The sequence below is a fragment of the Sciurus vulgaris genome (genome assembly GCF_902686455.1).
Source record: "Sciurus vulgaris genome assembly, chromosome: 7".
Classification (NCBI taxonomy): Eukaryota; Metazoa; Chordata; class Mammalia; order Rodentia; family Sciuridae; genus Sciurus; species Sciurus vulgaris.
Window position 1 is genome coordinate 117,136,447 of NC_136467.1, and position 16,495 is coordinate 117,152,941.

General features: G+C 52.1%; 1 protein-coding gene across 2 annotated transcripts in view; it reads left to right on the forward strand.

Annotated features, from left to right (window-relative positions):
- LOC306665873 (leucine-rich repeat and fibronectin type-III domain-containing protein 2) overlaps window positions 1-16,495 on the forward strand; it is a 185,336-nt gene that overhangs the window by 119,727 nt on the left and 49,114 nt on the right. For both annotated transcript variants that reach the window (XM_079147511.1, XM_079147510.1), the window contains one exon: window positions 11,595-13,018. In XM_079147511.1, coding sequence (XP_079003637.1) covers window positions 11,619-13,018 — 1,400 coding nt within the window. In that variant the 5' untranslated portion in view covers window positions 11,595-11,618. The remainder of the gene's footprint in view (window positions 1-11,594; window positions 13,019-16,495) is intronic.

Here is a 16,495-nt window from a genome sequence, read left to right on the forward strand (position 1 = left end):
GTCCCAGCCCGCCTCCCTCTCAAGTCCCAGTTCAAAGGAGAGACTGCCAGCTTTTTCTCCAGTCTCTTGTCCCTGGCCGCACACAACTCTCCCTGCCTCTGGAAGAAGGCAGTTGTGTGCCTTCCTTCCCGGCAGCCTCTCTGCCTTGCCTGTAAGAGATGGAAGCCTCCCACAGACGGAAAGGAGCTCTTGCTCAGACTCTAGATGGACCTCGGCACAGCAGGTGCTCAATAAATATTTATAGCTGCTAATGATTCAACTCAATAAATACGTAGAGCCACCCTGGTGGAGGCAGGCACACAGCACATGGCAGCCACTGGTGGTTGGGAACCAGCTGGGGAAGAAGTTCCTAAGAGACCTACGGTGACCAGAGAGGAGGCCAGGACCTGTCTCCCCCATGGTCACAGGGGTGACCAGAAGTGTCAGAGCAGAGCTACATGGCGACTCCCATGGGCTCCAGCTCCTTTAGCTCTGGCAGGTCCCTCCTTCGTTTAAACAAAAATTCTGTCTGTACCCTTGGCCACCTTTCTTCTGGACCAGAAGCCAGCACCCCACTCTGCCCAAGTCCAAGCCTGGACCCTGGGTCGGCCAGTGGAGGAAGAGTCGGTGGCCCAGGATCACAGCTTCCCTGTTCTCTCCTACCCACACAGCCCGCAACAACCGGCAACTCTTCAACTAGTGGCCCAGGTCCCCTGAGAGTGCTGGGTTCTGCGATGGCGCCTTACAGTTTGGAGTTCTACTTCAGCGGTGATCTAAAGTCCATTCTGTATCCAAACTTCCCTCTGAGAGCAGCCAGTCCACAGAGTAAGAATTCCACCAGGCAACACCGTTTTGAGATTTCACAATGTGCTTCAGTGTTTCACACGATTAACCGAGTGTGTCCTCCCAATGGAGAGGCCCTGAGGGGTCAAGCAACCAGCCCAAGATCACACAGCTGGTGAGAAGCAAGGCAGGACTCGAGGTGAGGTGAATCCCCAGCCTCCAAGGTCGCTGGGTGTGAGCGCATGTGCTTACCTCCAGCCACCTCTCTGCTAAATCAAGCTTCTTAAGATGGCACTTCTCAACTGGGGCCTGCCAAAGGGTCTTCCTTGAAAAGGTGTCTCTAATTGCCCACCTTGGTCAGCACTGCCTTTCCCCAACCATGACACCTGGAATCTCTGTTCTGCCTTCTAGAACATCCTCATTTAGTACCTTGACCTTGGAGTTGCTAGACAGATCCTACCATCTGTCATTCAGGGTCACAGTCAGCACCACCTGCTCCAGGAAGCATTCCCTGGCTATTGGGGGGGAGCTTCTGTGGAATTTCCATGACATGTTGTCACTTCTTTTTCTACCTTGGGAACAGTGTCACCTGTGATGGGGTAGGGCACACCTGGCCTGGGGTCTCAGCTCTGCCTGTTGTCATGAGTCATTGAACAAGCTACACAAGCTTCTGAGCCTCGATTTCTCCATCTGTGGAATGGGCAGGTACTATTGCATTATGGAATGGTCTGAGTGAAATAGCACCTGTCAAGTGCCAGAGTCACCGTAAATAGTTCCCTCCTCCCCTGACTGAGGTCATCCTAGGACACATTTGTAAGCTAAGCACATTCGAGAAGAGGGAGTCCCCCCATCCAGCCCCGTCACCCCCCTGTGCCACATGTGCAGGTGCAGCAGCTGCTCGGCAGGAGCCTGTCTTGGGGGCAGAGCAGGTCCCCATGTCACATGGTGGGGGGAAGGAGGGGTTGAGGGCAGGGGTCCAGATCTCAATTCCAAGGAGAAGGCCAAAGGAGGGAGAGAGAAAAATGATGGTGAAGAGAGAAGCAGAGGGAAGCGCAGCACCTTGGAAGGAACCAGGGAGCCCTGCTGGAACTTCAGGATGTGCCGGGAGACAGCCAAGTCTCACCCTGCACACCTGAGGTCCTGGGGTGGGCCGGCTGGGTGCTGGGGGTCTGGGACATCATTGCTCCCTCCCCAAATCTCATCACACTGGGGCTGGAAATGAACTTGAATTGATGACTGTCCCCATCCCTCATCCAGCCAAATTGCCCAGATGAGGAAACCGAGGCAGGAAGAGGAGAAGCAGCTTGTCGAGGCCCAAGGGCAGGCCAGCACGTGGCCCAGTGCACAGAACTCCCATGTTACACTCTTCCACTGTCCCGTAAGTGAGAGTCAGAGGCTTCTGTTCCAACAGGAAGACGGACGGCATTAGGAATGCAGAGAGCAAATCCTGGGGGTAATGGAGCCTGGTGTTTGCAATAAAAATTTAAATGCACTGTCCTGGTGGCAACAGTGGCTTTTATCTGATCAGCCTGTCAGCGCCTTAGAAGGCTGGATTCTGCAAATGGCAAAACCAAATTGAATTCATATTTACTGCCCTTGAGTCTGTAGGGTTTGTTGTTTTCAGTGGATTATTAATTTCTCTCTTCTTCCTCCTTTTTTGGTCTCCCCCTCCTTTTTTCCTTAAAATTCAGAGGGTTTAATCCAATGACTCATTTGGAAAGTTGATACGAGGAAGATTCTCTGGTCAGTCTCCATTTGCTTTTCCAGATTAGCTCCCTACCTTTACGGGCCCTGCTCCGGCTCAAGCGCTGCTCTGAAGCCCGCTGCAGTGAGCTCCCTGCCCTCTGCTCCTGGCTGGGTTTGCTCGAGAGCCATTTGCAGGGCTGGGTGGGAGCGAGAGGCCTGCCCTGGGCTGCTGCCTCCTGGGAGGTGGGTCCCTTGGCTACAGTCGTGGACTTGGGCCACAGCTCCTGGAGGGCAACTCTCCTCTGGTGGCTGCACTGGCTGAGATCTGGAGAGCACCCGCTGAGAGGGTGGAGGGGCCCCTGTGCTGCCAGCCTTGGGTGCTGCGCCCCTATTCCTGCTTCCTCAATCCTGCCCAGGCCTCTCCCAACAGCCCATCATTTCCCTTCCTGCAGGCGTCCCTTCGAGTCTGTCATCTGTTTCCTCCCAGGACCCTGATTTTGTGTCAGGGGGCACAGAAGGGCAGCCTAACAAGGCGCAGAGGGGAGCCTGTCCCACCTGCCTCTGGCCACACCCTCCCGCCACACCCTCCTGGGAGGCCTTTGCAGTGTGAGCATAGGGGACGGTGAGGGCACATGGCCCAGCACCCTGTGCCCTCAGAAGCCCCAGAAGTCTTGCCCCACAGCCTGTCCTGCCCCTTCAGTAGGCCCTGCCCCTAGAGACCTTCCTAGAGACCTCCATCTGCCGAGGGACCTGGTGAGAGCTCTGCCTGTAAAGTTAGTCCCAGCTGACACAATGCTGTGCTTCCGGTCTGCAGTGAATCCAGGCCCGGAAAGGCTTGGGCTCCGAGGTACTGCATGGGATCCTTTTGTCAGTGACATTCCCATGGCCGAGCACCCTCTCTGCCACCTGCCAACAGGTGAAATCCAACAGGCAAACAAACACCCACTGAGAAGCAAATTTAATTTTCTACATTTTTTTTGTCCGAATGATTATCTGTGTTATTAGGAGCCCAATATTAAATCTGCCATGCTTGATGTCGTACCAAACGCAAACAGGGCACACGAATAACCTCCAGCCCGTGCAATGAGGCTTGGTCCTCAGAACAGACTCTGTGCTCTGAGCTTTCATGGGACTCTGCTCAGCCCGTGTCCCCGACGAGGCCCAGATATACTGGTGCAGGGCGGGGTGCCAGGTAGACCCAGGCCTCCACAGGGCAGCTCCGTGAGGAGGGAGGACATTGCGAACATCTGCCTCAGATCTAGGAAGCAGGACTCAGTGCTTGGGGTGAAGGAAGTGGGCACCCCCTGTCCTGGGGAGCCCCGACCTGCTGGCAAAACACAACCCTTACCTCTAATGAACTTCAAATCTGATGTCCCCCCAAGATGTCACCACATAATCACGTCCACTCACCACAGTGAACTTTAGCACTATCTGGCCTGTGCTAGCCTCCAGCCTGGGGGGCTCGAATGTGAAAAGCCAATTTTAATTTTAGCCTGAGCCAAACATAATGAGGAGAGTAAATCATAGAGAATGTTCCCCGGCCAAATGGAAAAGAGGTTTGGATTATCTGCAGCTTTGAATTATCCATCCCACTGCCCCTTCACTAGCCCTATGCTGTGGAGGACAAGGACAAGAGGTCCTCAGGAAGGGCCAGAGGATGCTGGGAGGGTGGGGTGCTGGGCAGTCTGCATGTCTGAGGCGTCTGTGACTCAGATGTGAGGTGTGGTGACGGTGAGGGCTGGGTCCCTGGATTTGGAATTGCTTGGGAAAACCAGGGACAAGGGGCAAAGCCCCTGAGAGTCCCCAGGGATGGAAGTGCACCCCTGGGTGTGCACATTCTCCAGCCTGGCTCTCTGGGATGAGAAGGGAGTGGTCCTCCCAGGTTTCCACAGCTGCTTCCTGGCTGAAGATTTCATCCAAGGGAAAGATACTTGAAATAGGGTCAGGGTGTCTTTAGAGAAAGAACCTTGAAAGCCACACGTGAATTAAGGCAGAAATCTGCACGCGCGTCACCGGAGCCACCGCAGTCACACCTGAGTGTGGAATGAAGGCAGGTGGGAGGAGGGCGAGTCTGAGGCCTAGATGGATGCAGAGAGCTGCCAGCCATGGGCTGTCTATGTCCCCAACACGGGGAAAGATCACAGGCAACCATGGAGATTAATGCATTTGAAGTTGACAAGGCGGCAGCAAAACAGCATTTGTTTCCATCAAAGCCGAACAAACAGGCCGTACTCCCTCGCCCCCCTTCCTCTAGCAGCGCAGCCTCACGTGCACTGCACATCCGGGTAGTTTGGGAAACCAGTCCTCCTCCACCCACCCGGGCCTGTCACGTGGACACACGGATCCCTCCCTCTCTCAGCTCCCTTCATGCCCCACCCCTCGGTCTCACACACCCCCAGAGCGCTGTCACTCACGCCTGCTGCCCCACACTGACCTTCCTCACATGCACGCCCTGGGTCTCCTCTCCAACTCCTCAGTCACCTCACCCAGCTCAGGCCAGGCCAGACCCTCATTAGCGCAGGGGCTCCTACGAGTCACGGCCACGCTGGGCAGAAGATGTTTCCATTGAACTATGGCTGTGGTCATTCCTGTGCAAACTGAGGTCTCCTTCCTCCAATAAATTGTGCGCCCGTTGGTCGCCGAGGAGAAGCTGCGTGGTTTTCCTGGCAGTTTTCATGCCCCTGTGTCTCGCCTCCACCGCAGCCCAGGCTGTCGGTAGCTCATATAAGACAATTATAATTAAGAACTTTGCCTTGGGCTGGCTTCCTCAGAAGTGGAGCACAGGTTTGAAACAAGGATTTCAGCGTAAGTGGTTTATTTGGGTGATTTCAGGAAACATGGGGAGAGAAGTGGAAAAATGAGGCCTGGCAAGGGAAGGAGGCCAGTAGATGCAGCTTCAAGGTGACTTAAAGGGAAACTGAGTCTCAGTCCCACTGGGGTTCTCTAGGGGACACCATAGAACATGCCTCAATGTGATCCCAGCCAAGGGGAGAGGGAATGGAGGTATTTCTCCCCCATCTCCTACTAGCATTGGCTGGGGACTATTCCCAGGGGGCACTCATTCCCAGCAGGCCTGGCCAGCCCACAGGGACAAGCCATCCCCCTGCGGCACGTGGGAGGGCACTGACCTGTGAGAAGCACCAAAGGCCAAGCTGTTCATGGGGAAGCACCTAGTGGCTGGCTCAGTCACTCACTGATTCACTCATCAGACCCATCCCCGGTGCCTGCTTAGGCCAGGTACTGGGCTTGCTGCTGGGGATTCAGAGCTGAACAGAATGCAATCCCTGCCAAGAAGGGGGTCCCAGGTGAATGGGGGATAGAAGGCAGGCAAACACATAATTACCTTGCAGCACAATAAAAGCCATCATGGATGCATTGACAGAGAGGCGTGGTGCTGTCATTGAGCAGGAAGGAAGCATTCTGTGCTTAATAACTTAGGCTAACAACTGCTTATCTTGCACAATAGAAGTTTAAAACAGCCTCAATGGCCTCCTCTTCCCTTTCTATGTTTTAGACATTGTTTCCCCTTTTCTTTGCTGTTGTCTGTCCCAGCAAAGGCCGCTCTTCTTCTCTCGTTAATGAAGGGCTCTGGGGGTTCAAGATGTGGCTCCCATCCCCATGGCAGCTCAGGGGAGACTCTTACCCATCCTCTGTGCAAATGTCTTTCTGCTGCCACCAGCTGGGGTGTGAGGGGGCTGGGGCCTCTCTTGGTGATTCTTGCTCTTCCTCTGGCTCTCTTCTTTCTCGCTGGAAGCTGACTCCAACAGCAAAGTCGGTTGTACCTCCCCTGTCAGGCAAGGGGACACCCAACACACACTTATCACACAGGTCCCACATCTTCTTGTGGTTCTAGAAGGATCCCTATAAGCAGTAGTGCTGGAGACAGGGTTGGGAAATCAGCTCTCTGAAGCCTAGAGGCTTTTCTTACCCTTAGAATAATTGTGGTCCAGATTGTCACTTTTCGAGTCCATGGGCACCACTGGGCCCGGGTCCCCCCCACCCCTTGCCCCAGAGCCAGTGCCCGGCTCCTCTGGAATGTGTGATTCAGAGCAGCAGATTGCTGGGAGGGAAGTCTGGAGGGGAGGTGCCGGCAGCTGCCTCCAGGTGGCAGATCCAGCCCCGCCCACTCTTATTAATTCACACTTTCCCAGCCTGGAGCACCCTGGAGGGGCCCATTCTTTTTACCTGAAGTTGGAGACAAGCATCTTGCTTGATTTACAGGCTAGAGGGGCGGGTGGCTCCGGCTGGTTGCTAAGGTATCTTTTAAATGGAAATGGGGTGGAGAGATGGCACAGACACTGAGCCGGCCATCTGCTAAATGTTGCTTCTTCCGTCTGCAGCAGCACCGAGGAGATTCTGACAGGGAGGCGGCCCCAGAGGGGATGGAGGCAGGGCCTAGCGGGTGGGAAGGATGGGGCCTGCAGTCTTCCAGCCGGGAACAGGACCTTTCCTTTTCTGCTTCCACTCTCTGTCCCCACCTTTCTTTTTTCCTTTTGTTTTAAATATAAACTCCTGTCTGGAGCCTTTGATTGCAAACACACAGCCTAGTTTCACAATTCTGTATTTATTGCCAGTACATTTCTCTCTGTGTACGTGTGTGTGTGTGCAGGTGTGTATGACTCACCACCATTGGGGCCCAACGGGGGTCTTTCTGAGCCGGTGCAGCCTCTGATTCTGAGAACCTCCGTGTTCCTTCCAGGCCTTTCCCCAAGAGGGGTACCCAAATGGAGTGGAACAGCTGGGGCATCACCAGTTCCTAGGCCATCCTGTAGTGGAAACAGCCAGTTTCTCTGGGTATACCAGGCGTGTGGAAGCCTCCAAAGGGAACTCCTGTGCTCTGAGCATGGCCTGGAGCCAGGCAATCCTCAGTGTGAATTATGGTTCTTCCCAGGGTAGCTAGGGGAGTTTGGGAGGGCCCGACCTGCTTTGAACCTCACTTCGTAGTGGTTAAAATGTCGATGGCAATACTCAGGGGTGCAAGGAATGGTGGGGCAGGTTGCTCACTGCACAAGTTTGCTCAGTTAACCTGCCCTATAAATGCCCAGTGGGGACACCACTTTCTCCCTGTACAAGGGCACCTTCAGCCCTGGTGACAGCACTCACCTTCCAGTCTTTCCAGGACCACACGGAGAAATCTAAAGGAGGGAGGAGATATTGTTCCTACCCTGGATAAACCCCCAAGACTGGGCTGATGGGGGCACTGCAGGTTGGAGCAGGGAGAGGGTCTCTTCCTCTCAGACTCCTCTGATTCTGCCTCTCCTTGCGTCCCCACCCTCTCCCCTGGTGGTTGCTGAGCAGAGCTCACTGGGACTCCTCCTTCAAAGCTGATCCTGACATTTGATACCGGCATCTCTTTCGCAGTCTGGCTTCTGATCCCACAGGGCTCTCAGCTCTGCCCAAAAATAATCCCACGGCCCTTCCACCTACTTTCATTTGTGACTTCGTACCTGCTCCTAGCCCTTGTCTCCTAACTGCCACCTCTCCTTGTTCCCTTCCACCACCCACACCCTGGGGTTGTGAAGTAACCTGCCCGACTCCCTCCTCCACCTCTTCCCACCGCACCCCCACCGGCTAGGCACTGATTGCAGATTCACTCCTTCATTGTCTCCCTCTGTTCTTGGGGCTTAAACCGCCTTTTGTTTGGCTGTTAGAGTAATGTATTAAGTGACGGTTCTCAGAATACAATTTTAATTAAGATTCAATAGTCACTTCTCTGTCAGTAATCTTCCATGCTGATTACTTAAAATATATTTACCCGGCTCTATTATGTCACAGATCTGAATTCATTAGACATTTGTTAATCCTCAACAAACTTTTTTTTTTTTTTCTTTTTTAAGTGCAAGTTGCTTAGCATCATTTACAAAGCAGAGCTGTTGAAGCAATAGGCCCTGGGTTTCGGGCTCTGGGCTGCAGGGTGCACATCCAAGTGTCCCACCTTCCCTTCTTGCTGCCACCACTTTTGCTGGCTCCTGGGGGCAGGCAGCAGAGTCCCAGGATGTGGCAGGCAGCCATCCACATTGCCCTGGTGGAGAGAGAGAGGATCCCAAGGGACAATAGAAGAGACCAGCACAGGCCATCGGATAGTCTTGGCCCTAGACCCAGATGCATATGACAAATATAATCATTTCTGACGTGTGCCGTGATGAGACAATGTAGGGAAGCATCACGTGGCCTTGGAACACTGAAGCAGTTACTGAGCGACAAGAGCTCACAAGGAAGACAGTCTTCCTCGTGTGGCCAAGGAGCTTGTACAGCCACCACCAGCCGTGTCAGCCAGGGACTTCCTTGGCTATGGCTGTCCCTGACCCCCAGGGAGTATGGGGTACCACCTCTCAACATAGCTCAGGTGGCCACAGCAGGCAAAGGAATGTCACCTCCTTCACTCTGCATCACAGAGCCCAATATCTGGAAAACCCAAGGGGACGCCTCAAGCCACAGGGAGAAGACTTCCCCTGCTTTATCAGGCCACAGCTGAGCAGGCACCCAGAAGGCCAGAACACATGTATGCACAGAGCAGGATAGCAGGTGGGAAGCTTCCATCTCTCCACATCCGGGCATAGATGGACCCGGCTGGACATGGGGCAGGGAGGGCATGCCCACCTCAGGCAGGGGCTTGGTGAGAATAAGTGCTGGCAGGACTGGCAGCGGCCAAGGGGAGCCCAGAGCAGAAGTGGGTGGAATGAGGCATTTGATAAATGCTTTTCAACAGAGTACTCATAATGAAGACGATGAAAAGAAGCACAATCCTCTACAACAGAGGTCAGAAGACATTTTCGTAAAGAACAAGATAGTTCAACTTTGCTGGCTACATGTTATCTGCTGCGACTACTCCCCTCTGCCACCGTAGCAGGAAGAAAATCCTAGACAGTATGCAAATGAATGAGTGGCCGTGTTCCAATAAACTGTATTTACAAAAGCAGATGGCAAGAGAGATTCGACCTGTGAGCTATGGTTCACAGTACTGTCCATTATGGAAACTAAAGTCCATAGGTGGCTGGCGAGCATTTGAAATGTGTGCTAAGTATAAAATACACACCCGATTTTGAAGATTTCATACAAATAAAACAATGTTCAAGGCCTCATTAATAATTGTTTTGACAATGTACTGAAATAGGATTTTGGATATAGTGGGTGAAATAAAATGTTATCAAAATTAATCTTACCTATTTCTTTTTTAGGTTTCTAAAAATATAGCCACTAGAAAATTTACACTTACATTTATGGCTCACATTGTATTTCTGCTCCACAGGGCTGTTTTTAGAGTGCCATCTCCAGGTGAAATGTAGGGTAAATCACTGGCTCTTGAAAGGTCTCAGGTGGGAATTTACCCTTCAACAGGCCCCATGACGGAATTCGAATCTACATAATAAAGATTCTGATTGGAAAACTGTTTTAAATTACTCCTGTACACATTCCTTTTTCTTAAAACTTGCTAGTTTTTTGTTTGTATCAATAGTCTTCAAATTGGGACCTCTGGAACTTTACTTCCTCAAGATGTTAATAACTGTTGCTTTAAAGGGATAGCTTTAGAGTTTCAAAAATGGGAGTGAAGCACAATTCAGTACTAACCCAGTGTCTTACTGTAGCAGACTCCCTCAACTCTTCTGAACTGGTGAATGTCTGGAGCTTTTGCAAGAGCAAACGAGTAGGCAGCGCTTCCCCAACTTATTGGCCTCAGAAGCCGGTTTTGCAGAATCCAATTAGCACTCCTAGAAGGCAGTTTGAGAAATGCTGGTCTGCATGATGCTGCACAACAGTGTGCATGATTTTCCCAAAGTCCAACTCAATTGGTTGCTTTTAGCACAAAACAAATAAGGTGGATAAAGTCGCTCTCACATGGACAACTGAGAAAACCTTAAGGTTTGGAGGCACACAGTCTTCAGCAAATTGCTGTTGCATTCTGCCCTAGAGAGTAGATTCATTCAAAAGTGCCTACTAAGTGCCAGTGGTGTATACAGTGGTGAGTAAAAAAGAGCCCCTTCCCCTGGAGGCTTTGCTGCCAGCAGGGACTACAAACAATAAACCAGACAAGTAGGTAAAATAGCAAGTGAAGTAGACCTTGACAGGTTCCAAGGAGGAGATACCCAGCAGGGGAGAGGGACCTGCTGAGCCGGGGAACCCAGGGGAGGGTTGTCAGGGAAGCCAAAGTGATTTTTGAATAAAGACCCAACTGTGGCCAGGTTAATTCTCACTTCCTTGTAAGGGTGTTCAGATACCAAATATGTGAGGGTCCACAAGAGGACCCAGCATGTGCTCAGAAGCTGGTTTCTTTGCCTCCCTCCCTGCGTCCCTTTTCACTTCCTTCAACTCTCAGAGACTGTGAACTATGTGGATTCTCCTTGGGGAAGACATTCTCCAATGCCAGTCCCCTACTCACCCCAGGTTCTCTTCTCCTTCCCCTCTTCCTCCTCCTCCCTTCTTCTTCGTACTAGAGATTGAACTCAGGGATGCTCTACCACTGAGCTAGATTTCCAGCCCTTTCAAATTTTATTTTGACAAATGATCTTAACCAGGTTGGACTGGAACTTGCAATTCTGCCTCAGCCTCCTAAGAAGCTGGAATGATGGGTCTGTTCCACGTCCTTATTAAGTTCCGTGTCCTTATTCTTAAGGAATGCTAGCCTAATTTTATTTTCTGTTAAGCCTAACCCAACTAAGAAGGTAACACTGTACTTCAAAAGACAGCCATAATATACCTTCAAACCCAACTATTATTGGATGAACACTGGATATGGTATCCTCCATCCATCCATCCACCTGCTCACCTTCCATCCATCCATCCATCCATCCATCCATCCATCCATCCAACAGATATTTGTTGAGCACCAACTGTGTTCCAGGCAGTGTGCGAGATGCTTGAGATACAGCAATTCATAAAACAGACAGAGGCACCTTCCCACATGGAGCTGGAGCTCTAGAAGGGAAACAAACAATATGCATAATAAACGAATTGATTAAATAGGATGTTAGAAGGAAAAGAGCAACCTGGACCTGAATTAGTGGGACTGTAGGAGAAGGCAGGAGAGCTTGCCTGGGCAGGGCGGTCCTCTGCCTCTCCGCGAGGCAGTGGGTTGAGGAGGGAGGAAGCTCTGTGAGGGCATTTAGGAACTCACCTCCTGACCTTCACCTTCTGTGCCTCCCTTCCAGGCACCGTGGCCGAGTGACCAGACCATGGAGACCCTGCTTGGTGGGCTGCTGGCGTTTGGCATGGCGTTTGCTGTGGTTGATGCCTGCCCCAAGTACTGTGTCTGCCAGAACCTGTCTGAGTCACTGGGGACCCTGTGCCCCTCCAAGGGGCTGCTCTTCGTGCCCCCCGACATCGACCGGAGGACAGTGGAGCTGCGCCTGGGCGGCAACTTCATCATCCACATCGGCCGCCAGGACTTCGCCAACATGACGGGGCTGGTGGACCTGACTCTGTCCAGGAACACCATCAGCCACATCCAGCCCTTCTCCTTCCTGGACCTGGAGAGCCTGCGCTCCCTGCACCTGGACAGCAATCGGCTGCCCAGCCTGGGGGAGGACACCCTCCGGGGCCTGGTCAACTTGCAGCACCTCATCGTCAACAACAACCAGCTGGCGGGCATCGCCGATGATGCCTTCGAGGACTTCCTGCTGACGCTGGAGGACCTGGACCTCTCCTACAACAACCTGCACGGCCTGCCTTGGGACTCCGTGCGGCGCATGGTCAACCTCCACCAGCTGAGCCTGGACCACAACCTGCTGGACCACATCGCCGAGGGCACGTTTGCTGACCTGCAGAAACTGGCCCGCCTGGACCTCACCTCCAACAGGCTGCAGAAGCTGCCGCCAGATCCCATCTTTGCCCGCTCCCAGGCTTCGGCCCTGACCGCCACACCCTTTGCCCCGCCCTTGTCCTTCAGTTTCGGGGGGAACCCGCTGCACTGCAATTGCGAGCTGCTTTGGCTGCGGAGGCTCGCGCGGGACGATGACCTGGAGACCTGCGGCTCCCCGGGCGCGCTCAAGGGCCGTTACTTCTGGCACGTGCGCGAGGAGGAGTTCGTGTGTGAGCCGCCTCTCATCACGCAGCACACGCACAAGCTGCTGGTCCTGGAGGGCCAGGCGGCCACGCTCAAGTGCAAGGCCATCGGGGACCCCAGCCCCCTTATCCACTGGGTAGCGCCTGATGACCGGCTGGTGGGGAACTCCTCAAGGACCGCTGTGTACGACAACGGCACCCTGGATATCCTCATCACCACGTCTCAGGACAGTGGCGCCTTCACCTGCATTGCGGCCAACGCGGCGGGGGAGGCCACGGCCACCGTGGAGGTCTCCATCGTTCAGCTGCCGCACCTCAGCAACAGCACCAGCCGCTCGGCGCCCCCCAAGTCCCGCCTCTCCGACATCACCGGCTCCAGCAAGACTGGCCGGAGCGGTGGGGGCAGTGGGGGCGGGGAGCCTCCCAAAAGCACCCCGGAAAGGGCCGTGCTGGTGTCCGATGTGACCACCACCTCGGCCCTGGTCAAGTGGTCGGTCAGCAAGTCAGCGCCGCGGGTGAAGATGTACCAGCTGCAGTACAACTGCTCCGACGACGAGGTACTGATCTACAGGTGAGCCAGGGCTGGGCAGAGGCAGGGGCTGCATCTGGCAGGAAGGAGGAGGGAGCAATGATGCTTTTGAGCTGTTGCCACCTATACCTCTTTCTTCCCCCGGTGCCTGCGGGGCCCACTGTGCCATTTGTGCAGGTAAAAGGAGACAGAATAACTGCAAATCTAAGTAAAGGACCCGCACAGGGTGTGTGCGCCAGGACCATGCCACTCTGCTGTGCCTGTGGTAGCTGGTCCTTGGCCCTAAGCCTCAGAATGTTCTGCTATGAGCCCTGCTGGGGGCGGCACCAGGAGCCTTTAGCAGACCTCTTGGTGGAAAGATCTGAATCCTCCAAGAAGATAGGCACTTGGCCTTCGCCTTGGCAAAAGCTTTTAGGTTAGAAAGAACGGGATTCATATCGTGACTCAACCACTTGCTAGTCATTTAATTCTTCTGATCTATCCCAGTTTCCTCACTTGTAACATGGGAATAATCTATGCCTGACTTAATATGGACAGGTGGTGGCAGAGAGGTAAATCAGACTGGCTAAAAAAAACAGAGGGGTGGGGGAAGAGAGAGAAAGAGAGAGAATAAAACGGGCACAGTAACATGTTGGCTCATGAACTGGAAAGTCAGGAACCTGTTTCAGGCTTGGCTGGGCAGAGGTCCCCACAACTGCCCTGCCTTCTTACCTCCCCTAAGTTCCATTTTCCTCTGGATTGGCTTCGCCCTCAGGCAGCCGCTTTCCTTTGGGAGACCACTGCCGTGTCTTCTAAGCCACCCTAGAGGAAGAAGAGCATTCCTTTCTGGATTGTGCTCTGCTTGTGTGGGACCAGGGTCTTACAGGAGGTTCATCCTGCCACCCGTGCTGACCCCTCTGGGCTCCAGTCTGCTTATGGAGGTGGAGACAATGATGTTGACTTTGTGGAGTTACTGTGAAAGTCAAGGGCTCATTTCCTAGGCCTGGTAGAAAGAGAGGAGCAGAAAGCTGCAGTAGCATGGCATAACTTATTTGCAGAGTGATACACAGAGTCCCCAGGGCCAGGGTGGCTGACTACAGACAAGCTCTGTTCCTGTGCCAGCCTCAGTTTCTATGACACATGAGGGACACGGCCTAGAGTCTCCCTACCCAAGAGAGGCAAGGTGTCCTTTGAGATCCCATGTTTCATTTTATGCATGCTGGTTTGAGAAGAGTGTCAGAGTCCCTGGCCCAAGAACCCTGGATCCGTCATTGAAACTTTGTGAGTTGATGGGTCTCTGGATGGGAAGCAGAGGGAGAACAGGTGCAAGTGATGGGGTAGGGACTAGAGCGGGGCTAGGGAACTCCCTGGCCCACATCTGCAGGACCGGTCCACAGTTTTGTATCTCGGAATGCAAAGAAAGCAGTATTAGATTTGAATGTGAACATATGTACATACGCACATACATCAAAGTATACAGATAGAGATACATCATTAAACTTAAGTACACATGTATTTTCTACTTATTAAAGTTATAGTAGAAAATTTGGAAAGTAAAGAAAAATTATAAAGAGAGATATAAAATGACTTGCACTCTCATTATCCAAATGTAGCCAGAGGCATTTGGAAAGTGCCTTCCATTTTATATCACTTCTAAATGATATTTATGGTCAATCTAGTATATGCTATTATATCTTAATTCTTTCCACTCAACATTACAGCTTGCTTAGTTCCCATAATATGAACATATTTTTCATTTGTCTGTACCATAATTTATTTAACCGATCTCCAATCCTTGGACATCCAGGTGGTTTCCCATTTTTCCATATTAAAAGTAGCACAGGGATGGATATTTTTGTTTTTAATTATGTTGCTGCAACGTCAGTGATTGCCTGCACCTATTTTCCTAGGAGTTGAATGATTGGTTGAACAAGGAAATTGTCATCTTTGCATGTAGCTGCGAACACTTACTGACCCTTCCCCTGGTGGTAGGTGACAGTGCTCCCTCTTGACCACACCTTTGCCAATATTGAGAACACAGTGCCTTTCCTCTAGGCCAATTCCAGAGGTGAAAAATGGAACTCGTTTTAATTTACATTTCTTTGATAACTTGGGAGGTTGACCTTTTGAAAATATGTCTATTTCTTCCCTTGTGAATTTATTATATGGTCTTGACTTTGATAAAAAGCGTGAAGGGAAAGAGCCACCGGCTCTGAGGCTGGCGACAGGTGTGGGGGGAGGGGAACAGAGCTGAGGACTGCAGAGAAGATGTGTGCATCCAGGCAGTGACACGCCCATGTTACCAAAGTGAGGTCTCAAAAATACCTGGGGGGCAGAGAGGGGAGGGCTTCCGGTCGTCTTCCTGGAAGAGGAAGTTTACATATACAATTCAGTCTTATTTTTAAGAAGACAGACTTCCAAAATTTGGGAGAAAAATGTTAAGTGTGGGTCTGGAGCCAAATAATAGCGAGAGTGCTCACCAGCCAGCATGTTTGCAGTCTTACTGTGTGTTCGATGCTCAGCTTTGCGGGCACTCTCTCATTTAATCCTCCTGGACATACCACGAAGTATAAAAGGTCAAGAGAATTTGACAGAACTCTCCCAAGGTCACACAGCCAGAAAGAGGAGGGGCTGTTGCTGTGATTTGGGTGCCTGTCACCCAGAGGTCCATCTATAAAGGCATGGTCCTGTCCATGGTAGTATCAGAAGGTGCTGTGGGCCTTTAAGAGGTGGGGCCTTGTGGCAGGTCCCTAGGTCTTAGTGCCCTTGGAAAGACTGTGGGACTCCAAGGTCTGCCTTTCTCCCTCTGAGTAGTTTGCTCCAACCCAGCTTCCTGTCATTGCCATCTGGTGACCTCACCAGAGGCCCAGAACAAAGGGACTCCTGACTTTGGACTTGAACCTCCAGAACTATGAGCCAAATAAACCTTTTCTCTTTATAAAGTGAATTGCTTCAACTATTCCTATGTGGTAACACGAAGTCAAACAATAAGATGTGATTTGTACCCCGGTTCCTGGCTGCAATGCCCAGACTCAACCACTGTGGTCAAGCTGTCCAGCGTCCTAATGGGAACATGGCTGAGAGAACAGCAGACTCTAGGCAAGAAACTGGATTTTGAGAAAGTGAAATATCCCTATGAGGAGAAAAACAAAAAACAAAAAAGAAAAAAACAGGTATCAGCAGGCTTCATAGACTCTCTACCATGCTTAGATTTTGACCAGAAGGTGGACTGAAAAAGGGAGGGAAGCCCCGTTAGGAAGATGGATATTAAAGACAGCCTAGAAGCAGCCCAAAAGGGGTTTTTTAGTCTGTATTCATAGCAAGAAGAAGAAAAGCTGGTCAAGAAAGAAGTTGCAAGAGCAGACAGAGGCAAAGACACTGGGCCGGGCTGGCCTCCATCTTCCAGCAAGGGGCAGGGGGCAGTGGGGTGTGCAAGCTGCCTGGGGGGAGGCCCTGCTGTCCCTGTTCTAAGGGCTTAATGCAGGCAAAGCGCCTGGTTCTGGAGAAACCCCAGGGGCACAACTGATCGCTCTGCTTTAC